We start from the raw sequence: 22,852 nt of genomic DNA on the forward strand, positions 1-22,852 counted from the left end.
GCACAAGCAGCTCATGAGATTGAAGGAACTGTGTATGAATCCAACAGGGCACATGGTTAAGTGGCAAAAGCACAACTTGTACTCAAGGAGACAGATGCTCTGATGTGGGAAAACCAGCTCTTCTACTTAATATCTGGCAGTCCTTGGGACTGTTATTTAAACATAATGCACTTTAGTTTCCTTATCTGCAAATAGGAATAATAAAGTTTTCTTCATAGGCTTTTTGACACAGATATTATAAAGGAGGCACTCTCTGTGCATAACCTATCAGAGTATGAGGGGCATTGTGGTGGAAGAGATGAAAATCTGGGAGTAGCAGCAAACACTGTTAAATGCCAAGCGAAACACCCTCTCGTGCTCACACGCGTGCACTCATTCATGCATTCTCTCTCTCACAGACACACATGCACAAAATCAAAGAATTTCCCCAAAATAAATTCAAAACCCAACTGGCAGAGGCCTAAGAGGAGAAAAGCTAAGCACCAAGAGGGCCTTTTATGATCTACAGGAAGACGAAACTCGTATTATATAATGTGCATGTGTTATATGTAACAACTCAAAGCATGTTGTTTGAAAAGCCCTCTAAATAATATTATCTTTCTGGAAGATTAATGCCTGACAATGTGAAAGTGTATAAAATGTATCATTATGTTAATAGAACAAAAAGATCACTTTTCAGATATTCTGCTTCATTTCCATAGTCTAGAATGAAGTCCCTACTTTTTATTCCAGATAGACATTTTAAGTAATTACCTCTTTATCCTCTACATTACTAGGTTTCATCACATTTAAAATTTCTTTTATGATTTGGCATCTTTGAAAATTCTTTCTGCTGTTAGTTAGCAATTGAGTGCAGCTGATACTGTCTCTTAAACACCAAAAACCAGATTATTATTGGAAATACACAAATCAAACCAATAAATTAACCATGGGTCTAAGGTGGTTTCTGTAACATTTTGAGACTTTGGTAAGGGAATTTAAAAATTCGCAATTAAATTTATATTCTCATTTATATAGAGATTATGTGCTATGTTTCAAAATCATTACCTAATCATTGGTTAACTGAAATAACACTGAAATTTAAATTAAATAATAAATAACATATATTCAGAAATTAATATTTCAAAATATTCTTGTTAATAATGGTCAAGATTTCCTTTCTCATACCCACATGAGAGGTACAATAGCATGCTGGTTAAGAGTTAGATGTAGATTTCAATTCTAGATCTGCCACTACGCAACCGTGCAACTTATTACTAACCCTCTGAGTTACCTCAAATTACTTAATCTCGGAGATTCAACTTACTTACACGTAAAATGGTAATTTTTATAGTATGTGTATTTGTTTATAAAATGGATTGTTGTGAGGATCAAATGAGATAGCCATATAAAGTCCTTTGTCTACCACCTGAGTTATAGGAAATACTAAATAAACGGCATATAATTAGCTATAATCATACCGTACGCTTTCACCTTCAAAAAAAATAACAAATACATCACCAAATATCATTAGCCACTGGAAATCACACTCCAAAATTCAACCCAACAAGACAACACTCTTCTCCAGCCACACGGACACTCACATGTCAACCATAAAGGTCTTTTAGGCCAATCGCCTCTCTGTCTCTGGAGCAAAGAGTTGGAAAGCACTAAGACCAGAATATGCAGAGAAAATAAAAAGTCAGAAACACTACATATATTTAGGGACTTTTCTTATTTTAGCAAGTTGCTTTACAGATTGTCCTTCTGATCTGGAATCCAGAAACATGGGTGCCCCAAGCCCGCACCCCCATTACAGAGCACTACAATGCCACACTTTCTTCTGGTGATAAAGCGTCAAATGCCCCTTGGTTCAGATGCAAAGGAGACATCTGCTCACTGGAGGGACAGTCAGGTGTCCAGCCCAGGGAAGATCCCGACAGGGCCCCAATCTCAGTCTGGCCAGGAAAGGGCCCCAACATTCATAACCCTAGGGACCACGATTTAATTGTCTGATGGTTGTGTGGCACTTCAGGAAACACTGTCATCCTCTGTTTTTGATACCTTAAGAGAAACAAACAAACTACCTTGACTCACCCGGAAATAGTCGCTACATGCTGCTAGGACTGCCTTGTGAGCGTGGAATTTCTGTTCCTCAGCAATCAGGGTGACATCGCAGAGGATGCCGTCACTTCTCTGCTGATTCAGCGCGGCCAGGACGCTGTCATTGTGAGATTCCGAGTGGCAGAGCCTCTGGCCTGTCAGCATTTCTTGAATACTACAAAGGAGAGCAAGCAAGTCAACACTCTTCCTCTGACCAGCCCTCGCTGCCCCACGCTCCCCACTCCTTCAACACCAACTTAGGGAACGCGGGTCCCAGCACACTATAGAAGGGCGACCTTCTTCGTCCCCTGTTTTCTTCCTGTCTTTTCCTCTAATTCTCTCTTTTCCTCACCCCTGCAGAGTCTCTTACTCTTTCCTACTAGTGCCTGTCTTTCTGAATTTGTGTTCGCATGTGCGTCCATCTGTGTCTGTGTATTGTCCCATGTCTGTGGGCCTGCGAGCCTCTGCAACTGGGCCTCTGTCCTATCGGTATGTATCTATCTCTGAGTGCAGAGCTTTCTCTGGTGTGTGTCTGGATGTGTCTACATGTGTGTATGACTCTCTCCACTCTGTGACCCCACCTCTGACTGCCTAATTCCTTCTCCAGCTTTGTACCACCTATGTGGGCTTAGCACACACTCAGAACACGAGCACAGCCACGCCTGATGTAGCAGAGTCCACTGGGCCTGCAGAACTCACCAGAGTTTCAGGAAGTCACCAAGCTTCCCCTCAGGACACAATACTCCATTAATAAATAAGACAACACTGAGCAAATATTGGTTAGGGAAAAAAGGACTGCTGGTGACCATCCCATGTAAAAGGCAATTAATTAAACCAGAGCAGCCTATTATTAAACTTCGGAAATTATGCACCACAAGGAGAACATCAAAAGAAATGCCACTGTAAATGAAAAACATTTAAGGCTGAAAGTAAAATATATCTATCTTATTAGCCTGCAATGTCTGTGTGATCACCGTACTAGACTTATGAATGACTACGCAATTTTATTTTCTGTTCTGTTTTGTGAAACTGCTAAACTTATCCAGTGTGAAACTTACCCCTTCACTCCCTATCCCTTCCTAAAATATTCATCCCGTGTCTTTTCAAAACTCCTACGTGAAACCCTAGATCTTCCTAAAATAATGCAGCAGCAATGCCAGAAACACAAAATGCTAACTAATTTGTAGACAACCCTGAACAATTCCAGCTCAGATATATAAAAATCTCCCCAGGGCTCTAAAATCTCAGAACCAGCACTGGACTAAGACAAGCGAGCTGCGCCTGTCCTACGTGACTCCCAGAATGAGGACCAAGGGCCATCCCAGCTGCGTTTCTGGCTTGTGGACTCTTCTCGAAGATGAGTAAAGATACCATAGGGATGACTGAGCACAGTCCCTCCCATCCTGACAACTCCTACATCCAGTCCCTCCCTCTGAGTGTGAAAGAGCCGCCCAGGGCAGCCAGTGCATTGCCACCAGCCTAGCCTGCATGGCGGAGTTTTTCGACAGGGCTCTGCCCAGCCTGTCATGCCAGTCGGCTGGTAAATTACAGTTCAGCACAATCACCACCTTAACATGAACCAAATGCTTCCTGTGAATTGCCAGAGTGCAGCCAGGAAGCTTTATTGGACACTTTTGACTGGGGAGCCTCGGAAATGTCAGAACTATTGAAAGAAAAAAAACCTTGACAGGAGGTGATGATACAGGAAGTTCTCGTGGGAAGGTGGGAGGATTATTTTCAGCTGAAATGCGGCAGTGAGTTTTGAAATGGTTACTGTCATCGAATATTCATCTACTGGCTCTAGCTATAGGCAGGCTTTTAAAATCAGTCATTGAAAACCATATCCAGAAGCATAAACAAGTTTTTTATACAAATTTCTATGCTCAGCCTAGAATGGAGATTAATTAGCATGGCTCAATCAAAGAAATGAGAGAACAGAATAGTAATAGAAATACTGTATCAGCTAAGTAAGCTTTAGGATAGCCTTTGAAAAATCTTTCCTAAAAGAATGACATTTTCATATATTACATAAAGATACAGCTGTTACTACATTCTATGAATTACGCTTGGTGTTTTAGAATTACTAACTCATTTAATCTTCATAACAACCCTATGAGGCAGGTACTGTTATTATCTTTATTTCACAGATAAGAAAACCAAGGGTTCAAGAGTAGGCATTTTGAGAACCTAGCACCAAGAACACAGTGATATAATTCATCCTCCTGCTTAAAAAACAAAACCAAGCGGCCTGCCCAGTTGCATAGTGGTTAAGCTCGCACACTCCGCTTTGGCAGCCTGGGGTTTACCGGTTCGGATCCCAGGTGCAGACCTATGCATCGCTTATCAAGCTATACTGTGGCAGGTGTCCCACACATAAAATAGACGAAGATGGGCACAGACATTCGCTCAGGACCAATCTTCCTCAGCAAAAAGAGGAGGATTGGTGGCGGATGTTGGCTCAGGGCTAATCTTCCTCAAAAATAAAAACCAAAACAAAACAAAATAAAATGGTAATCTGTAAAGAAGATTTCAAAAATCTATGCTTGAGGGAAGAAAAATCACAAAGTCCATACTAATTTTATATTTATATTGCACACAGTTAATCTGAAAATCAAAGTGCCTTTTAAAAATAATATACATTAACAGAACGTGAATAGTGACAAACGTTTCAAATCATGTTTCAAAAACATTTATCTTTGCACTGTGACTAAGTTTTTGAGTAGAAAGCAGATTTTAATTATTATGACCTTAGAAAATTTATTTGAAACTCCCATAACTTTTCTCCATTTTAATATCACCTGAAATGCTAAATAAATGTATTTTGAAATTTCATTTGTAGTGGAACAGATTAAAATAATTGCCTTATAATGTTTCCTTACTCATTTTCCAAATACAGTGCCACAATTCATGTCCTCTTTATTAAGACTGAATCACTATTTGCATTTCAGATATCTACTGACAGCCAGGGAAAGAGCAGCTGTAAACGGAAATTTGGCAAAGAATAAAGGGTTCAGCTCTGAAACAATTGTGATGCTGCACAATTTCACAGGATCATTCAGTTGGGCTTGAAATATTCAAGCTTAAAGAAAACAACATGCTCAACGTTTAAGGTAACTCTTGGCACAAGATTCCAAATATTTTGGAACCAATATGTTAGGAATCCTTAAAAGCAGAAACAAATACTCCAACATTTGGCAAGAAATAAAAGTCTATTAATCAACAAGTCATTATGGCATTCTGCAAGTAACTTCCCAATCAACTCTCAGACATAAATCTGCAAAAGACCTCAACCCTCTAAATGTTAAGGCCAGTGTGGCCACAGAACACAGCTGGAAGGTGGCTGGCCCACTTAATGAAGTCAATAATCATAAACCACGGAGGAGGTGAGTCAAAGACTATAATGTACCATGTCTAAATTAAGATGGGGAGCAGACACAAGCTTGCAAACGGCTCCCTTGGCATCTGTAACTTACACCAAATTAGCAAACTAAACCTTCTAACTTAGAACAATGTCTCTCCATTATTTGGGAAACAAAGAAGAAGGAAGGAAAAGCATATTCCTAAAACTTCCTAAATTACACAAAAAAAGCAAACACAGGAACCACATTTCCCAAGGGTATACAGATTCGAGTGTCATCCTAAAATCAGGAGAGGTCTTCCATGGAAGCAACGTTGCCACTCCAAAATTCACAGGTGAGTGCAGAGGGTGACCTGGCTTCCCCGAGGCAACCCCAGCCCCTTTCCTCTGAGGGATGCCTCAGAACTATACTGTCCAATACAACATCCATGAGCTACATGTGGGTAGTGAGTACTTAAGATGGGGGTAGTCCAAATTGAGATGTGCTGTAAGTGTAAAATGCACACTGGATGTCAAAGACGTGGTATGAAAAAAAGAATGCAAAATATCTCATTAATATTTTATATTGATTACACGTTGAAATGATAATATTTTGGGTATAATGAGTTAAATAAAATAATTGTTGGAGCCGGCCCGGTGGCGCAGTGGTTAAGTGCACACGTTCCACTTCGGCAGCCCAGGTTTGGCTGGTTCGGATCCCAGGTGCAGACATGGGACCGCCTGGCAAGCCATGCTGTGGTAGGCATCCCACATATAAACTAGAGGAAGATGGGCATGGATGTTAGCTCAGGGCCAGTCTTCATCAGCAAAAAGAGGAGGATTGGCAGCAGTTAGCTCAGGACTAATCTTCCTCAAAAAAAAAATTGTTAAAAATCATTTCACCTGTTTACTTTTTTAAAAAAACGTGTCTACTTGAAAATTTTTAATTATATATATGTTTCACACTGTGATTCTAATAGACAGTCTACAAGTTCCCAGGGGGACATGTCCCTCATTTCTTTCCACCTGAACTCTCTAAGGGCTTCAGGTACCCCCACCAGGCTGCCGATGAACATGGCTGCTCCTGTATCTCACAGGGTCCAGCCTCTGCCAGGTACGACATGGGAAGCCCCAGACACGCTGAGCAGCAGAATGCTTTTGAGTGGTGCCAGCTTGCAACCATTTGATTGGCCATATGTCAGCATGCAGTAATGAGGAGATAAATAAATGAGGTCTCAGGGAACCGGGCTACTCGTGACTTTAAGCCTTTAACTTTCATTCTGGAATTGATTGGAAAAACTAAAACATCAAATGCAGAGCATGATGTTCATAACATGCTGCTCCCCACCCACAGGGAAGCACTGCTTTAATGTAAATCTCAACGTTACGTTTGTAGAGTTAACATTTTTGATCACAGAAACCTCGCTGGGTCTCATTTTCATAAAATAAATTTTGACTGAGTCCAGTCAGTTTTTAAGATGTAAATTCCAAAATAGCTGTCTGGTTTTTAAACATCTGCATTTCAAACTTAAGAATCCAAGTTAATTTCTCTATCAGTGTTTACCCAGTACTCAGATATACGAAAAATATGCAAGTATTTTTCAAGTAAGGCCACCAATAAGGTATCACATACTTATATATCAAAAACAGTCAAGTAACATAAAGTGCCTCATTTCTTACACTACACAATAACAAAGAAAGACTGGACAAAAAACATGATAGTATTAGAATCACGCATGATTATCTCAATTCAGTCTATTGAGGAACTGTCAAGTGAGTGCCCTAAACACTTCAATTCCACAGGCAATTTTTTTTTTTTTTTTGAGGAAGATTAGCCCTGAGTTAACATCCATGGCCAATCCTCCTCTTTTTGTTAAGGAAGATTGGCCCTGCTAACATCTGTGCCCATCTTCCTCTATTTTAGATGGGGGACACCTGCCACATCATGGCTCGACAAGTGGTGCATATGTCCACGCCCTGGATCCAAACCGCAGAACCCCAGGCTGTTGAAGCAGAGTGCACAAACTTAACCCCTACGCCACCAGGCTGGTCCCACAAAATTTTATTTTTTTGAGGAAGATTAGCCCTGAGCTAATATCTACTGCCAATCCTTCTCTTTTTGCTGAGGAAGACTGGCCCTGAGCTAACATCCGTGCCCATCTTCCTCTACTTTATACGTGGGATGCCTGCCACAGCATGGCTTGCTGAGTGGTGCCATGTCGGCACCCAGGATCCATACTGGGCGAACCCTGGGCTGCCAAAATGGAATGTGCGCACTTAACTGCTGTGCCACTGGGCTGGCCCCTCAAAATATTTTTATACAAATTAAATACATTGATTATTTTTAAGCAGACAGGCTGTTAAAAGATCCCATCATGGAACTTAATTTTATTTTTTATAGGACACCTTATAAGTAAATACTTTTAAATTAATACTAGCAATTAATAGCAATGGGCAAAATAAGCAAAGGAGACACAATATGCTTAGGGAATGATTAAGAAATAATGAAGACTATGCAGAAAGGAACTTAATTATAAGTGAATAGTTTTGTCTCATTCCTTCCTTCCTTCATTCACTCAACAAACATTTATTCATCCTGTGCCAGGTATTGTGCTAGGGACTGGAGGTAAAATGGTGAACAAACCAAACTTGGTAGCAGCCCTGTGGAACGTTCAGTTTGGCAAGGCAGTTACACATTAACCAAAAAATCTGGCCTCCCTGAAGAAGCGATGCTGCAGCTGCGGGCTGAAGGATAAGCACAAGTTACCGTGGCATAAAAGGGAGGAGGAGTTTTCCAGGCAGAGGATCAGCAAGTGCTATGATCCCGTGGCAGGAGGGAGCAGGGCCCTCCCACAGAATGTGAATGGCTGGAACCCTGAGGACAAAGAAGGGCATGGTGCAGAATCTGCAGCTCAGAAAGAGGTCTTGGCTAGAGGTGTGTTCTGTGGCTCATCTGCAGAGAGAGGGTAACAGAAGCACAGCTGTGTCTCCAGAACACAGTTGAGAGACACTCAACAGTCAAAGGTTGCTGAGAAGATAAGAAAGAAAGGATTCAAAGCACAGCCGCAGGGCGGGGCTCAGCTTCGGGGAAAGGACTCCCCTCTGAGTAGGACGAGGGAGGGAATAAGTGGACCAGAAACACATATTAAAACCCTGGGCAGTTTTTGATTAGTTGAATCTAAAGATTTAGTGGAACCAATCTCCAGTGGACAATATAGGCATGGAAACACGGGTATCTGGGTTCATCTGGGTTGGGAGTTTGCCAGGCAAATGCATAAAAAATTCAGGGAACAAAAGAAATTAAGGATTTAAAAGAGTGGTAAAATTTAAACTGAATAAGAAGGTAAATGAGGGAAAGAAAGGGTTGATGGATTGGTAGAAAGTAGCAGGGCCAGTAGACGAGACATTGCATTGAGGTCAAAGTACAACTCCAGTAGAGTTAGGTAAATCAGCAAGCTCCAGGGAGAGGAGGTCTTGGTAAGAGTAAAGGGGCTAATGGAGTGGTTTTAGAAATAGAGCCACTCCTGGGGATGCAAGGTCCAAGGTGTGACCATAGGAGTGGATGCTCAGTTGAGGGAGAAGGTGTTTGGAGACCAGCAGGTTAAAGAGCCAAGGCCACAAAGTTGGACAGATGCTTGACACAAACATTGAGGGCCCTGGGAAGTTGTAAAGGGTTTATGATGAGGAATAAGACTGTAAACCAGGTGCCAAATGCTCAGGGAACAAGAGGAAATGATCTGACAATGTGGAGAGACGGGGTAGGGGGGAGTTGAAGAGCACCACCTTCAGAAGAGCACATCTCTGTTGCTATTTTTGCTGTTGCTGTTTCTCAACCAGTTTGAGGAGTAATGATCTAGAAGAAAAACTATGTCCCAGGGTGACAACAATCTCTCTACCCATCCCTAAAATACACGAAAAATAATAATGCCGCCAAGTGAGAGGGCTACCAGAGAAGCGGGGCCTTAAAGAGGACAGGTCTCAGTGAAGTCAGGAGGTGAACGAAGCCTTCCAGGGTGAGGGAGATGATACAGCAGAGCGCATGGTCATGGTGCAACAGTTCCACGGGGCACAGGGGAAGTCTGAAGGGTGGGGAAGGGAGGGCTCTGCATCACAGCAGAGAAGGAAAGACCATCATAGAGATGATCGTGCCATGGAGGACAGATGGCAGTGGGGTCAGAGTTGATCAGTAAAAGCAGAGATGGCAGATTTGAAGTAAAAAATTATTTGGAGAAGAATGCACATGGATCCTGGTAGCCAGCAGTAAATTACTTGGCTGAGGCGGTGGCAGACAGATATCATGGTCTCTATGTGCTATATTGGCTGGACATCAGATCTAAAGCAGCCTTTCTGACCTCAGTGAAGTTGACATTCTGGGCGAGGCGGTTGTTTTGCTGTGGGGGGTTGTCCTGCACACTGTAAGATGTTTAGGAGGATCCCCGGCCTCTACTCACTAGATGCCAATAGCACCCCCACCCCTGGTGACAACCAAAACTGTTGCCAGATATCGCACAATGTGCCCTGAGGGTAAAATCACCCCCTGTTGAGGATCACTGATCTAGACCAAAAAATTCACCTAGGGAGTGCAGAGGCACCAGACCACCCTAGCGATGCCTCCATTTCTGAGACATTTTTGGAACTAGTCATCTCTAAGTGCTTCAGAGTATGGAAGAAAGCCAGTCCATTATTTCATAGACACATCTAATTCTCACTTACTTAAAAAGAAGGTATTTCCCAGGTTTATCACCTCTCTTATTCTTTGCTTTGAAGATCCTTTTGACTGTTTTCTTGGAGGAGGATGAAGACTTACCTCCACTCAGAATATTCAAAGGAATGCCCTGCAATTTCTTACTGACTACCTTCTCAGTTTCGGGAATACGCCAAGCTGCCTCCTGCCCTGGGGCATTTCTCCACGTCATCCGGTCCTCCAGATCTCAGAAGACAGAGCACTTCTTCAGGAAGGCATTTCCTCAGTCTATCAATCCTGTACTTTTCCTTCAAAGCACTTTTCACAATTATATTTGCATTGTTACTGGTGTGATCTGTTTCATGTCTCTTTCCCCCATAGAATATACATTTTGTGAGGGCAGGAAGCTTATATAACAGTTACTGCTGGATCCTCTGCACCAAGTAGAGCATTTGGTTCAATAAGTGTCTGACTAATAAATGAATTATTCAAAGAAAATGTTATGAGTGTTTCTGAGAGTACACATCACACTCCCCAAAGTGATTGCTTTAAAGTGGATGATAGTCACACATTTGTATAGTTTTCTGATTCTTTTTTTAATCATACACCTTTACAGCAGTATACCCTTTGTTTGAGGGAGGTTAACATCCTAAATAAGAAAAAGATAAAAAGTAGTGTCACTCAAAGAATCATGAAAGTATCTAGGTGTGACTGTAATGAGATCACAGTGGCCAGCCCTTGGGCTACCACACTAAACTCACACAGGCTCTGACTGGTTTGCTTAGTTCCTTCAAATACGTGTTGAGCCCCTGCTCTGCACTTGGTTCTGGAACATGCCGTGTGACTATTTCAGGGCTCACTACACCAAGCGAGGACACATCCCACAGGGCCGACCTGAGGCAGCGTTCAGACGGCATTCTCCAGCTGGGATCCTCAGGGTTTCCGCCTTAGAAGGTTGCAGGGGAATCAGCAAGCATTCCAGCTGAATAAACAGACAAGAAAGAAAAGCACAGTGAGCTAAATGCAAAAAGCCTACTCTGGGCCTTCACGAGTCCAGTGCCTTCGAATCCCAAGGAGGCACCTTGGAGAGTTTTACAGCCAAGATATAACACTCCCACTGAATGCTCTTTTACAAGCAATGTTTTGGAATGTTTCTAAGTTTTTTCACCTTATTGGAACTCCAGGGACTAAGAAGTAAAACGTGTTTGAGAACCATGTTAGCTAAACAAAGGGTTCTAGTGAAAATTAAAACATCAGATGGCCAAAGGGAAAAATTAAGGTTTGATAAAATAAACTACAAATACTAGTGGACCTGTTCTTTATAGCTATTTTACTTTCCTTCCAAACATGAATATTAGTGAAATTAAGTTAATCAAGTAGTCTTGGCTAAGTATGTACTGAAAGATGATTTTCTACTCAAGGAGCAGACTTCTGAAAACTAGATTAAAAAATAACATATAGAGAAGACGAAAATTAGGAAAAGGAAAACAGAATTTTACAGGAGCTGTAGGATTACATAATTGGAAATAATAACAGGATGAAGTTGTCAAACTTGAAATTGTTTCTTGACTATATACTCATTTAATTCCACCCCCTACCCCCCACGCCTCCTCCTAGCCTGTGTTTTCAATCACCAATGCAACTCTAAACAGAAAGGTAAATTATTTGAAGAGTCTGGGATGTGGTCCATGACTACACTTTATAACTCTCATTAGACGCTTAGCTCCCATTTTCTTTTTTTTTTTTTTTTTGAGGAAGATTAGCCCTGAGCTAACTGCTGCCAATCCTCCTCTTTTTGCTAAGGAAGACTGGCCCTGAGCTAACATCCGTGACCATCTTCCTCTACTTTATACGTGGGATGCCTACCACAGCATGGCTTGCCAAGCCGTGCCATGTCCTCACCCGGGATCTGAACCAGTGAACCCCAGGCTGCCAAAGTGGAATGTGCGCACTTTACTGCTGCACCACTGGGCTTGCCAGTCTAACTCCCATTTTCTAATACACTCATGGCAAAACTAATTCCAATCTGGACAATCTTAAACAGGCTTCCTTCTGTCTCAATTTTATGTTGAAAAGTGATAATAGGGTGAAAACACTTGTGAAAGGAATATGTTAAACTGTGCCTATTTCTGGTGATTTGTATAAGAGAGAGAGCTATGATTTCCAACCTAACTAAAATACAGTATTTGTTATATTGAATATAAACCCTCAGTTGGTATAACTGTGTAGTAACTCATATATCAAATTTGCTTCAGTATTCCATTGTTATTGAACATCAGGTTGCTTCAAATACTTTTAATACAACTATAATTTTTATTTCTTGTTTTCCTTTTTTTAATTATTGAAAACAGGATATCTATACTTTAATTTATTTCTAATTTAAGTTTTGACAAAGCTAAAAATGAGCATCATTTTCAACTGATCCATTATGACTGAGCAGTAAAGAGGCTCAAAATAATTCAAGGCACGTTGATTAATTAGCCAAGAGACTTTCTCAGCCTCTATCACTGCTACAGTTTCCCGTCAGAATCTAGGTTATAAACGCCAGGCTCTTACAGCCTACCACAAACACTAACAGAGATGGACACTTGAGCTTTAAAATAACAAAGAATATTTATTACTAAAGAGAGGTGAAGAAAAACCTTAATCTTTCTGAATGTCTAGTGTTTTCAAAACACTCCCAACAATCAGGCGAATGAAGAACAAGAATGCTAAAAGTTAAAATAATCCGAGAATAAAGGACACATCTAACTCAATATTCTTCAGACATTTCAAACATGATAATTAAAAATCATTAGATAACTTCCCTTATTGCCTGGAAACCAACTCACTAAATTAGCTCTCCTCTGAAAGTATCCAATTATAATCTGCTACATTCTACAAAATTCAGTGAAGTGGACACCATGTTAAAGGTGAGTTAAAATGAATTAGAGAATAATGACCCCTGAAAAAGGTTTACTGCTATTTACGATTTACTATTTTTACTATGTATTATTTACTATTTACTACATATTTTCACATAAATTGTATTATTGGATTATGATTATCTTTGTATGTCACATTTGCTTTTATATTTCAAGTTTATTAAGCAGATTTTATATTTCAATTTCCCTTACGAGAAGCGTGTCCACTTGTAAGCTCCAGCTAGCCAGACCTCTTCTCCCTCCTCCTGCTCCTTGTACTTTTTCCTCCTCTTGTCTCCTTGTCTGGGACATGGATTCCTTCCTAACCCAAGCCCCCTTATCTCTTCCCACGAGCCGGAGATCCAGGCCAGTCTCCTGCCTTTCCCCTCCTTAGAATCCAGAAATGGACTGAGGGCTGGACCAGCTTGGCTGGGCACCGAGGAAGCAGAGCCATAGGAAGAAAGGCTCGAGTTGCTCCCTAGGCATCTCGCTCTTAGGGCTGCTCTCACCCGAGTGGAGATATTATCACATTTAGCACAAGCCTTAAGGGTAGTGCTATGTGGAGTGGGAAGCATATGAGGTAGCTCTTTTTCTGCAAATTGAGAGTGATCATCTTCGAGGTCCCTTTCAGCTGTGACCATCTACAACTTTCTGAGCCCACTGGCATCATAAGACCCATTATCCAATGAGTACCAAAATGTACTCTTCTCAGCCCCTCACATCCATGGTCCTAAAACTAGAAAGGTAACGCATTCCTCTCCGCCAAAGTAGCCTTTGTGATCACCACTGCAAAGAGCAGGAGACTGATCTGTCTGCTCCCACTCGGGGCAGAGGCTCCCCCAGCCTTGCCTCACTTTAGGGACCAGCAGCCCCAAAGTCTGAGATCTGCTCCCTTCACCCACCCGTTCTAGAGGACAGGGTCCACACCTGCATCCCTCAAGTCCTGGGCATCCACCATTTAGACCCAGATCAAATGAAACCCCTGGAGACTGACCCCTGCCATCACATTCTATGCACTTAGGGCAGAATTAAGATGTAGCTTGACCAAAAATACTCCAAAGTTTTGGAGATTTTTTTCACTGATTCATACAGTAAATATTTCTTGAGGAACTACTTTATGCAAGACCCAGAGGTGGGTCCCAGGATACAGTCATTAATACACGAGTTCCTCTTCACAGGGTCAATAGTGGGCCATGGTGGACAGTGAGGGGTGGCTCAAAAGTATTTTAGCCTTCACAGTCATTACTGGTACTCTCTGAAAACCGGCCCAGGTAAGCACACTGCCCAGACCATAGCGTGCTCTACTAGGCAAACACAGCCTCGAGAACAGTTCCTAGCTCCTCCCTTCTAACCAAAAGGCTGCCCTTCAGCCCTCTCCACTGCCAGCACTTGTATAATTCAGTCTTTAACCATAATTGTGATAAGTGCAGGGTGCTCTGAGCACGGTTTCCTCATTTTAAAAATATCAGGCCAGCCCAGTGGCGCAGCGGTTAAGTGCACACGTTCCACTTCTGCGGCCCGGAGTTTGCCGGTTCGGATCCTGGGTGCGGACATGGCACCGCTTGGCATGCCACGCTGTGGTAGGTGTCCCACATATAAAGCAGAGGAAGATGGGCATGGATGTTAGCTCAGGGCCAGTCTTCCTCAGCGAAAAGAGGAGGATTGGCAGCAGTTAGCTCAAGGCTAATCGTCCTCAAAAAAAATAATAATAATATCCAACTCATTGGCTTGTTGTGAGGATTGAATGAATTGAAATTTTCAGATAGTGCTTGTCACATGTTAAGTGTTAGCTGTTATTATTATTGCTTTTAATTATTATTTATAATTTATGATTGTTTTAATATAGCACAGGACTTGGCCCATCCAGTGTGGTCAGGGACGGGACTTCCTTGAGGATGTGATATCTGAGCTGATCTATGAAAGATAAGCAGTACCCGCGTGTACGGCAGGATAGGGAGGGATGGTTAGGAGGCATCCTGGGAAGAGCCAACAGTCTATGCAAAGATCCTAAGGCAGAAAGAAGGGCCTATTAGAGGCCAAAGGGCAGATCACATAGGCAATGTTAAGAATATTGGTCTTTATCCTAAAATGAGTGGGAGTCCACTAAAGGTTCTACAGCAAAAGATTTGCATGATGAGATTTGTATTTTAAAATGATCGCTCTGGCTGCAGTTTGGAGGTTACTGGAAAGGTGCCAGAGTTCCCAAAGAAACAAAAGGCAACATCCTATACCTTGGGCCCTTGTATAAGGGTAACCACCAGTTCATACAATCAACCTCTCCCCAACATAAAAACCCCTCCAGCTTCCTGTCTGAGGGACAGCATCCACTTTCCCTCAGTAGGCATTACCCTAGCCAACTGCACCAAGTACTCTTCTCCCGGGCCTTGCACATGGCAGGCCCTAACTCATCAGCTGGCTGAAATTGAATTCCCTGTTCAGATGGGCTCAATTGTCCCCTTCAGTGGTTGGTAAGGTCAGCGGTGGTGTCTAAGGAGAAACTTTAAGGTGGAGAGGAAAGACAGGGTATCAGGGTTCCCCCCGCCCTGACCAGCCTCCTCACACCCATAGACTCAGTACTTTGATAGAGTGAACACCTGCTACTGTTCCTGCCTGGCCTCCCACATGGTCTGTTCATATCATGCACCTCCCACCACCGGGCCTTAGCTGATTGGTCTGAGAGTCTGGACCCCACCCAAGCTGAGCCAATCAGAGCCCTTCTCTGGGATTTGGAACTGGAACTACAGACTCCTGATCAGTTGGGCTGCTCACTTGCAAGAAGAAAACAAGACAGGACATGATGGAGGAGGCTATTTTTATATTAATCCTATCTTTATTTAAAATTTTGCTATTCTGCTCATCATTAACTTTGAAATATTGCATTAAAATATTATTTATCTTGACCACTGAGTCTTTTGGTGTCCCCTTAAATTTTGCACCTAAGGTGAGTGCCTCACTCGCCTCACCCCAGTTTCAGCTCTGTTTCCTGCCATGTGGATTAGGAAGCCAAGAAAGTAATTCAGCAGGGAAAGAAACAGAGAAAAGAAGCAGGTATACAGAGAAAAAGTCAGAGGCCAGAGATGGAAAAAGAGGACATTCTGGATTTTTCCATGCATTCCTGCCCCTGGGGGTACATGAAACAACCTAGATCCTTATAACAAATTCCCTGGTTTATACAGGCTAACTCAACTAGGGGTTAAAAGATTCCCCAAAAATTCATTTAGGGTCCTACAAAGATTTTGTTTGAGGAAATCAGGGGGCTCTGCTGCTTTAAAAACACACATAGATAAACATATTCATTTATTATGTGTTTATCTGAAAACCTAACGACCATTTAAATTTTAAATATTGCTTCTATGGGAACATGTGACTCCAAGAACTCCTCAGAAAACGTAGGTTTCTTAACAAATGTACACATTTTTGTGACATTTAATGCTCTTTCCTCTAAATTTTTCAGAAGGCTAAGCTTCTGAAGACTCAGTTTTAACTGCCTTTGCACACAAATTCATTCTAAGAGAAGACAAATGCTATTTATGCCTGCAGCTTTGTGGTCAACCAATAAACAAATAAAAATATTGTTTTAGTGAACAGAGAATTTACTGACTTTTCTAAACATCATTTAAAGGCAAGAAATACATTTATAAAAATAATTAAGAAAACATATGTTAAAATTTTAAGTATCTTTTGATCAGCTTTTTAGCTCAGCTGAACGACCCTGGGAAGGAAAGGGGATTTTCCCCTGCAGTGTAACTACTGTAAAAGAACAAGGCATCGTACTTTCCAGTTAGTTTGGCTGTCGCACTTCTCAAAATATGTAATGTCTCCCAAAACTGCTAACACAAATTTCATTCCCTGTGGTTAAAAATACAACCAAATAAATCTAGCTTGCAAACACAAAAGCAAACAACTATTTTACAACATGGAGCCACGTTCACACATCAACTTGCTGTCCCATCCTGGGCTGCCCACTCTGGGCTAGTTATTTACCTTTTCCAAATCTCAATTTTTTCATTTTCTAAAAATACAGTTAATACTACCTTGTTACAGGGGTATATCATGAAAGAGAGGCATGGAGCAAACCTAGCTCAAAGACCAATACGTCATAGGGTCTCAGTAAACATCCACGTATGTCTCCTTTTGTTATACACACAAATATGAATCACATAGTTCACATTTGTTCACATTTGTTCAGGTGACAGGGATGTACATGAATTTTTACTTTTGTTTCACCTTTGGCTAATGTAGTTCATATGCCAAGTATTAACTTTGGGGTGTCTTTTTTTTTTTTTTTTTTTTGCTGAGGAAGATTCATCCTGAGCTAACATCTGTCCCAATCTTCCTCTATTTTGTACGTGAGCCGCCACAGCAAGGCCACTGATAAGCGATGTAGGTCCAGGCCCAGGAACCGAACCCCAGCCGCCAAAGCAGAGTGCACCAAACTTAACCACTAGGCCATGGGGCTGGCCTCAGTACTCACTTTTTTAATATCAAAAATATGTATGAATAGCAGTGATCTTCCCAAGACTGTCCTCAAGACCACACTGCAGCTTGAGATGACTCAGGCCCCTACTCCAAGCTCTCCAGAGGAAGGTGGCACTCTCCTTGGGAAATGCAGCAAGTATTTCTCAGAACCACAGCAACTGTTTCACATAATCAAATATTCACTGGCCTCACCCTTAGGAAATGTTTGTTAGTAGAATCTCCTCTTTTACTGATGAGTTTCTTTTCAAATATAATCTGCTTGGTACATAGGATTGATGGGGTTTAACCTTTCCAGCTTTTATTTTCATTAAAATGTTTCAAGGTTGCCAGAGCTTCACTTAGAGTCTTTAAAGTGAATATTTAAAATATAATATTTCCAGAGGAAAAAAATCTTATTAAACCATAATAGTATGAAAAGAAAAAGAAAAAGAAAAGGCAGTGTTGTATAAGTCTGACTCAATTATATGCAAAGAAAGAAAGACCAGGCAGACTAATCTAGATTAATATGATCCAAAAAAAATAAGGTACTAAAAGTTGTTACATTAGTTATTGGATGCACACCAATTCTACTAATATATAAGAAATGGTTTATTTTTCCTACTATCACATATTTGTTTAATAATGGTTTAGTATTACACTCTTTTTAAAAATACTTAATGAGGGGCTGGCCCAGTGGTGGAGTGGTTAAGTTCATGCGCTCCACTTTGGTGGCCTGAGGTTTTCAAGTTTGGATCCCAGGCATGGACCTACCACTTATGAAGCCGTGCTGTGGCAGCATCTCACAAACAAAATAGAGGAAGATGTTAGTTCAGCCACAGTAAAAAAATAAATATCTGATGATTTTTTAAAATGTTAATTATTCTTGATCTCAGCAATTTATAGTAATTGAAAGGAAGTAGGAGCAGACTTTAAGCAGACAGAAGTAAAATGCAAGAGATATAGAAGTGGTACACAGGAAGAAACTCTAAATATTAAAAAAAAATATGAATTGTAGGTATAGGTCTTGACCATGAAAGACTAATAACATTTGATGATTCTTCAATATACTCAAGGGTTTGTGGATCCCAATCGACAAATTACATCAAAATAATACGTCTTGAAATGAAACGTTGCTTGTAAGCATAAAAGAATTAGGACACATGCAATGGTCCCAATCATTGTTTTATTTATGTATTACATATGGTGAAAATTTATCTCGAATTCTGATTATTTCATTAATTAGTATATTCTTAGCGCCAGTAAATTAGTCTATTTTTTAAACCAGTACATCATCATGTGGTGTCTAGGAAATGATATTAGATATTCCTTTAGTCTGAAGAGCAAACATTGAAGGGTCCCACTGGCATACTGTCCCGTATGGAATATCCATTCCTGAGATTAACAAGGTTGCTTGTTGCTTCAGAGAATGAAAACATCTAAGCTCTCCCTCCAAATGAAAAAGAAGTGAGATGACTTAACTCTTATTGGAAAGGTCCGATGTGAGATCAAAAGCACAATTTATCACCTGAATAAAAATTTAGGCCAAAAGAACAAAATTGTCCTATTCTTACAAAATCCTATGACCCTTTTAATACATAAAAGACTTAATCATTCAGAACATACTCCTGAGATAGTAACCTTAAAGCCTTTCTATTAAACAATTGCTATTATAAGTTTTAATTCAAAATAATCTGAAATAATAACCACTTCACCTACTATTATCACAGCCCAAATGCTTTCTTTGACTGCTATTATCCTAAGAAGCACTTTACATGCATGATCTCATTTAATCCTCACAATAACCTGATATGGGACATATTATTGTTCTCATTTAATGATAAGGAACATGGGGGTCAGCAATTCACCAAAAGTCCCAGGACCAGCAATTGGTACCGTCAGGGACCAAAACCTAGTCTGTTTGACTCCAAAGCTTATATTCTTAATTATGCTGCTCTAATCTCAAATTTTATTTAAAAAATCATAAAACTGCTGCTTTCAAAAACATATCAAGAATAAAAATAAACAGATTATATGAAAATTGTAGAAGAAATACAGTCAGTGAGTTCTTCTTCACATCGTAAGACACAAATATGTAAATAACTATATACTTAGTATTTCTTATAATCCTATAAGAAAGGGGAAAAAAACCAAGAGGCAAAAGGTTAAACATCTTTTTTGCAGATGGATCTCACCAAAGGTCGCCAGGACACATAGACAATCAGTGTAAGTTGGCCCAACACAATAATTCCAGATAAACAGATATTTACAATAGGGAGAGATCAAACTCTTTTTAAATTATGGAACACACTGACTCATCAATTGTTTTGAATAAGGTGATATGAAACCACGTCTCTTATAGTTAGGAAAGGAGACCCAATATCTGAAATCTATGAAAGCTTGTACTGCAGAGCTCCAAGGTCTTCTTTACTATCCTATTTCACATTTTACATATTTGAAAGCATCTAGTATAGTGCTTATGATGCTCAATAAACATTAGCTTGACTCTCCTCCCCATCTTCTGGATGGAAATATAGAGGACACACTTGTCAAAGGTGTAGCTAAGAGCATAGCTGGGAGAGAAACTGAACATGTTGGATGACAAGTCAGTCTCAGGTAGAATCTGACAAGATGGGGCTAACATGGCTCAAGAAATGTTTCTGTATTTCATTTTTTAAATATTATCAAAATGGAGGAAGTGTAATTTAATAGTCACATGAGATTTTTAAAAAAACTAGGAATTTGTATGACTATGAATAGTTGTCAAAACTATTAACCTTGAGACAGAAGACCATTAATATTCTTAATATACAAAGTATTTACACATCAATAAGGATGAATATCTCCATAGGAAATAATGGAAAAAGCGCATAAACAGGCAAATTACCATAGTAGAATATAAAGGAATAAACATATGAAAATGTTCACTCTGTTTAGCAATAAAAATGCAAATAAATCAACAACAAGATTCCATTTCCTCCCAATCACATTGGCAAAGAATGATGATGGCCAATGAGAGCAAGGAAACTAACATGCTTATATATGCAGGCAGGTGTTTAAACTGGCACAGTCATTCCAGAGGGTAATTTGAAAATATGTGTCAAAGGCCTTAAATGGGCAAATCCTTTGATCTAGAAATTCCACATCTAAAAATTCACCCTATGGAAATAATCAAATTAGTGTGCAAAGGGAGTTCACTGGAATGTTGTTTATATGAGCAAAAAATAGAAGAAATCTGCATGTTAGGGAACGAGTTAAATAGTGGACAGTCATGCGACACATAATGACGTTTTGGTCAATGATGGACTGAATACGACTACGGTCCCATAAGATCAGTATCATGTAGCCTAGGTGTGTAGGAGGCTTTACCATCTAGGCTTAAGCAGTAACTTAAAATGATGATGTAGATATATACTTATTAACATGAAAAAATACCTATATGTTTTAAGAGAAAAACAAGTAATAAATCAATAATATTGTATTATATAAATCCCCTTCTGTAAGAATATATATTTTAGATATTAATAATGATTATTGCCATGTGAAAGTTTTTTTCAAATTTTGGTTATCTGTATTTTCTTGCGTATCTGTATTCTCTTTCCTGGGAAAAGAAAAACAAACTGACAGATTCTCAGGTGACATTATGAGAAGTGTGGGGACATGCTGGTCCTCTTCCATCTGCACACGTCATCACACGTGTGGCAGTGCAGTCACGTCTCAATGTTGTGTTAAAGGGAAGGGATCGTGATGATGAAGACAACAGGACAACTTTTATTAAGCACTTAATAAGTGTCCAGCACAGGAACTGCCTTCCCTACCTAATTGAATCCATCAGACACTTTACTATTCACTTTTACGGGTCAAGGTACTAAGACATAAAGAGATCAGGTAATTTGTTGAAAGCTACACAATTGGGAAGAGGTGAAACCAGGCTTCCAACCCAGCAGACTGGCTCCCGAGTCCACCCTTTCAGCACACCTAACAATAACAAAGGGAACATATTCCAGGAGGCAGTCACACCCAGAAATGCTGAAGAGATCAGAACAACTAGCCACAGGCACTTAGTACCAGGGCCAGAGAGCTAAGGCAACATCAGCTTTGACTCAAAACGAAGAAAGTTTCCAGTAATTTAAGACGCCCAAAGACTGAGTAAGTTACTATGCAAGGTACTATCTCTATCACTGGAAGTCAAAAAAGGGACCAGAACACATTCAAGGTTGTTCTGAAGGGAATTCAAATGGCCCTAGGCCTGTCTGACCCGTGGAAGCTACAGCAGGGAATCAAGATCTGCAACCACCACTGGCTGGTGTCTCCCAAGGAGGTCCCTGTTATGGATGGGCTGAACTGTGTCTCCCCAAGCACCCATGTTCAAGTCATAACCTCCAGTCCCGTAGAATGTGACTGTTTGGAGATAGGGCCATTAAAGAGATAATTAAGGTAAAATGAGGTTATATGGGTGACCCCTAATCCAATATGACTGGCGTCCGTAAAGGAAGAGGAGATTATGACACATGCAGACACAGAGGAAATGCCATGTGAGGACACAGCAAGAATGCGGCCATCTTCAAGCCAAGGAGAGAGGCCTCGGAAGAAACCAACCCTGCCTACATCTTGATCTCAGACTTGTAGCCTCCAGAACTATAAAAAATAAATTTCTACTGTTTAAGCCACCCACTCTGTGAGAGCAAACCAACAAACACAGCCCCCAAGGGTGGGCACAGCCCACATAAGAGCATGTCCTTGCCCAAGCTGCCCTCTTGCCATCGCTCTGCCCTATGGTTGAAATCAGCCTTCTCCAGCCACTGCTGATGTGGCCTGCCAGTCTCTTCCAAGCTGCTGCTGCTCACAGGCTGTGCAAGGCCCACAGACTACCCTACCCTTAGGTCTAGGACAGCTTGTGCTCTGCTCAAAGCTGGTTCACAGGCGACTCTGAGAAAGGCCAGCCCTGGAGGACCTTTGGGACCTAAGACAGCTGGCTCTCCACCAATGCTCCCTTGGAGTACCTGGCTCCTGGCTTTCACTTTTCCAATCAGTGCTCACCTTTCTCCAGGTGCTAAAACCCACCACTCTGAGAAGTGGCTTGGACTCCTAGGCACACAGTTTGTCTCTTCTACCAGAGCCCTCTCCATCCCAGGTTGCATAAGTACTGTGGGGACCCAAGCAGAGAGGGATGAGGGTCCAGAGTGTGGAAGCACAGCCTGGTCATGTGCCTGAAGCACCTGCCACCTCCCCAAACTCTACCTCTGACGTAAAGCTATGTGCACCTGTGAGCCTTCCACATAACTTTAGCTGATTATTTTACTCAGTGACCTTCTACCAAGCTGTCTCCTATGGGTAACCCCACCAGTCTTTCACATATGACTGCAAATGTCAGCACCCTTTCCAAGGCAG

The 22,852-nt window shown here is 41.0% G+C and overlaps 1 protein-coding gene across 1 annotated transcript in view; it reads right to left on the minus strand.

Moving 5' to 3' along the window:
* Positions 1-22,852, minus strand: part of KLHL32 (kelch like family member 32) — a 190,334-nt gene that overhangs the window by 138,241 nt on the left and 29,241 nt on the right. The window contains exons 2-3 of the mRNA XM_046677862.1: positions 10,998-11,085; positions 2,077-2,257 (exon numbers count right to left, since the gene is read on the minus strand). Of these exons, the coding sequence (XP_046533818.1) occupies positions 2,077-2,257; positions 10,998-11,020 (204 nt within the window). The 5' untranslated portion in view covers positions 11,021-11,085. The remainder of the gene's footprint in view (positions 1-2,076; positions 2,258-10,997; positions 11,086-22,852) is intronic.

Source organism: Equus quagga, chromosome 11 (assembly GCF_021613505.1).
Source record: "Equus quagga isolate Etosha38 chromosome 11, UCLA_HA_Equagga_1.0, whole genome shotgun sequence".
In the NCBI taxonomy this organism is placed as follows: Eukaryota; Metazoa; Chordata; class Mammalia; order Perissodactyla; family Equidae; genus Equus; species Equus quagga.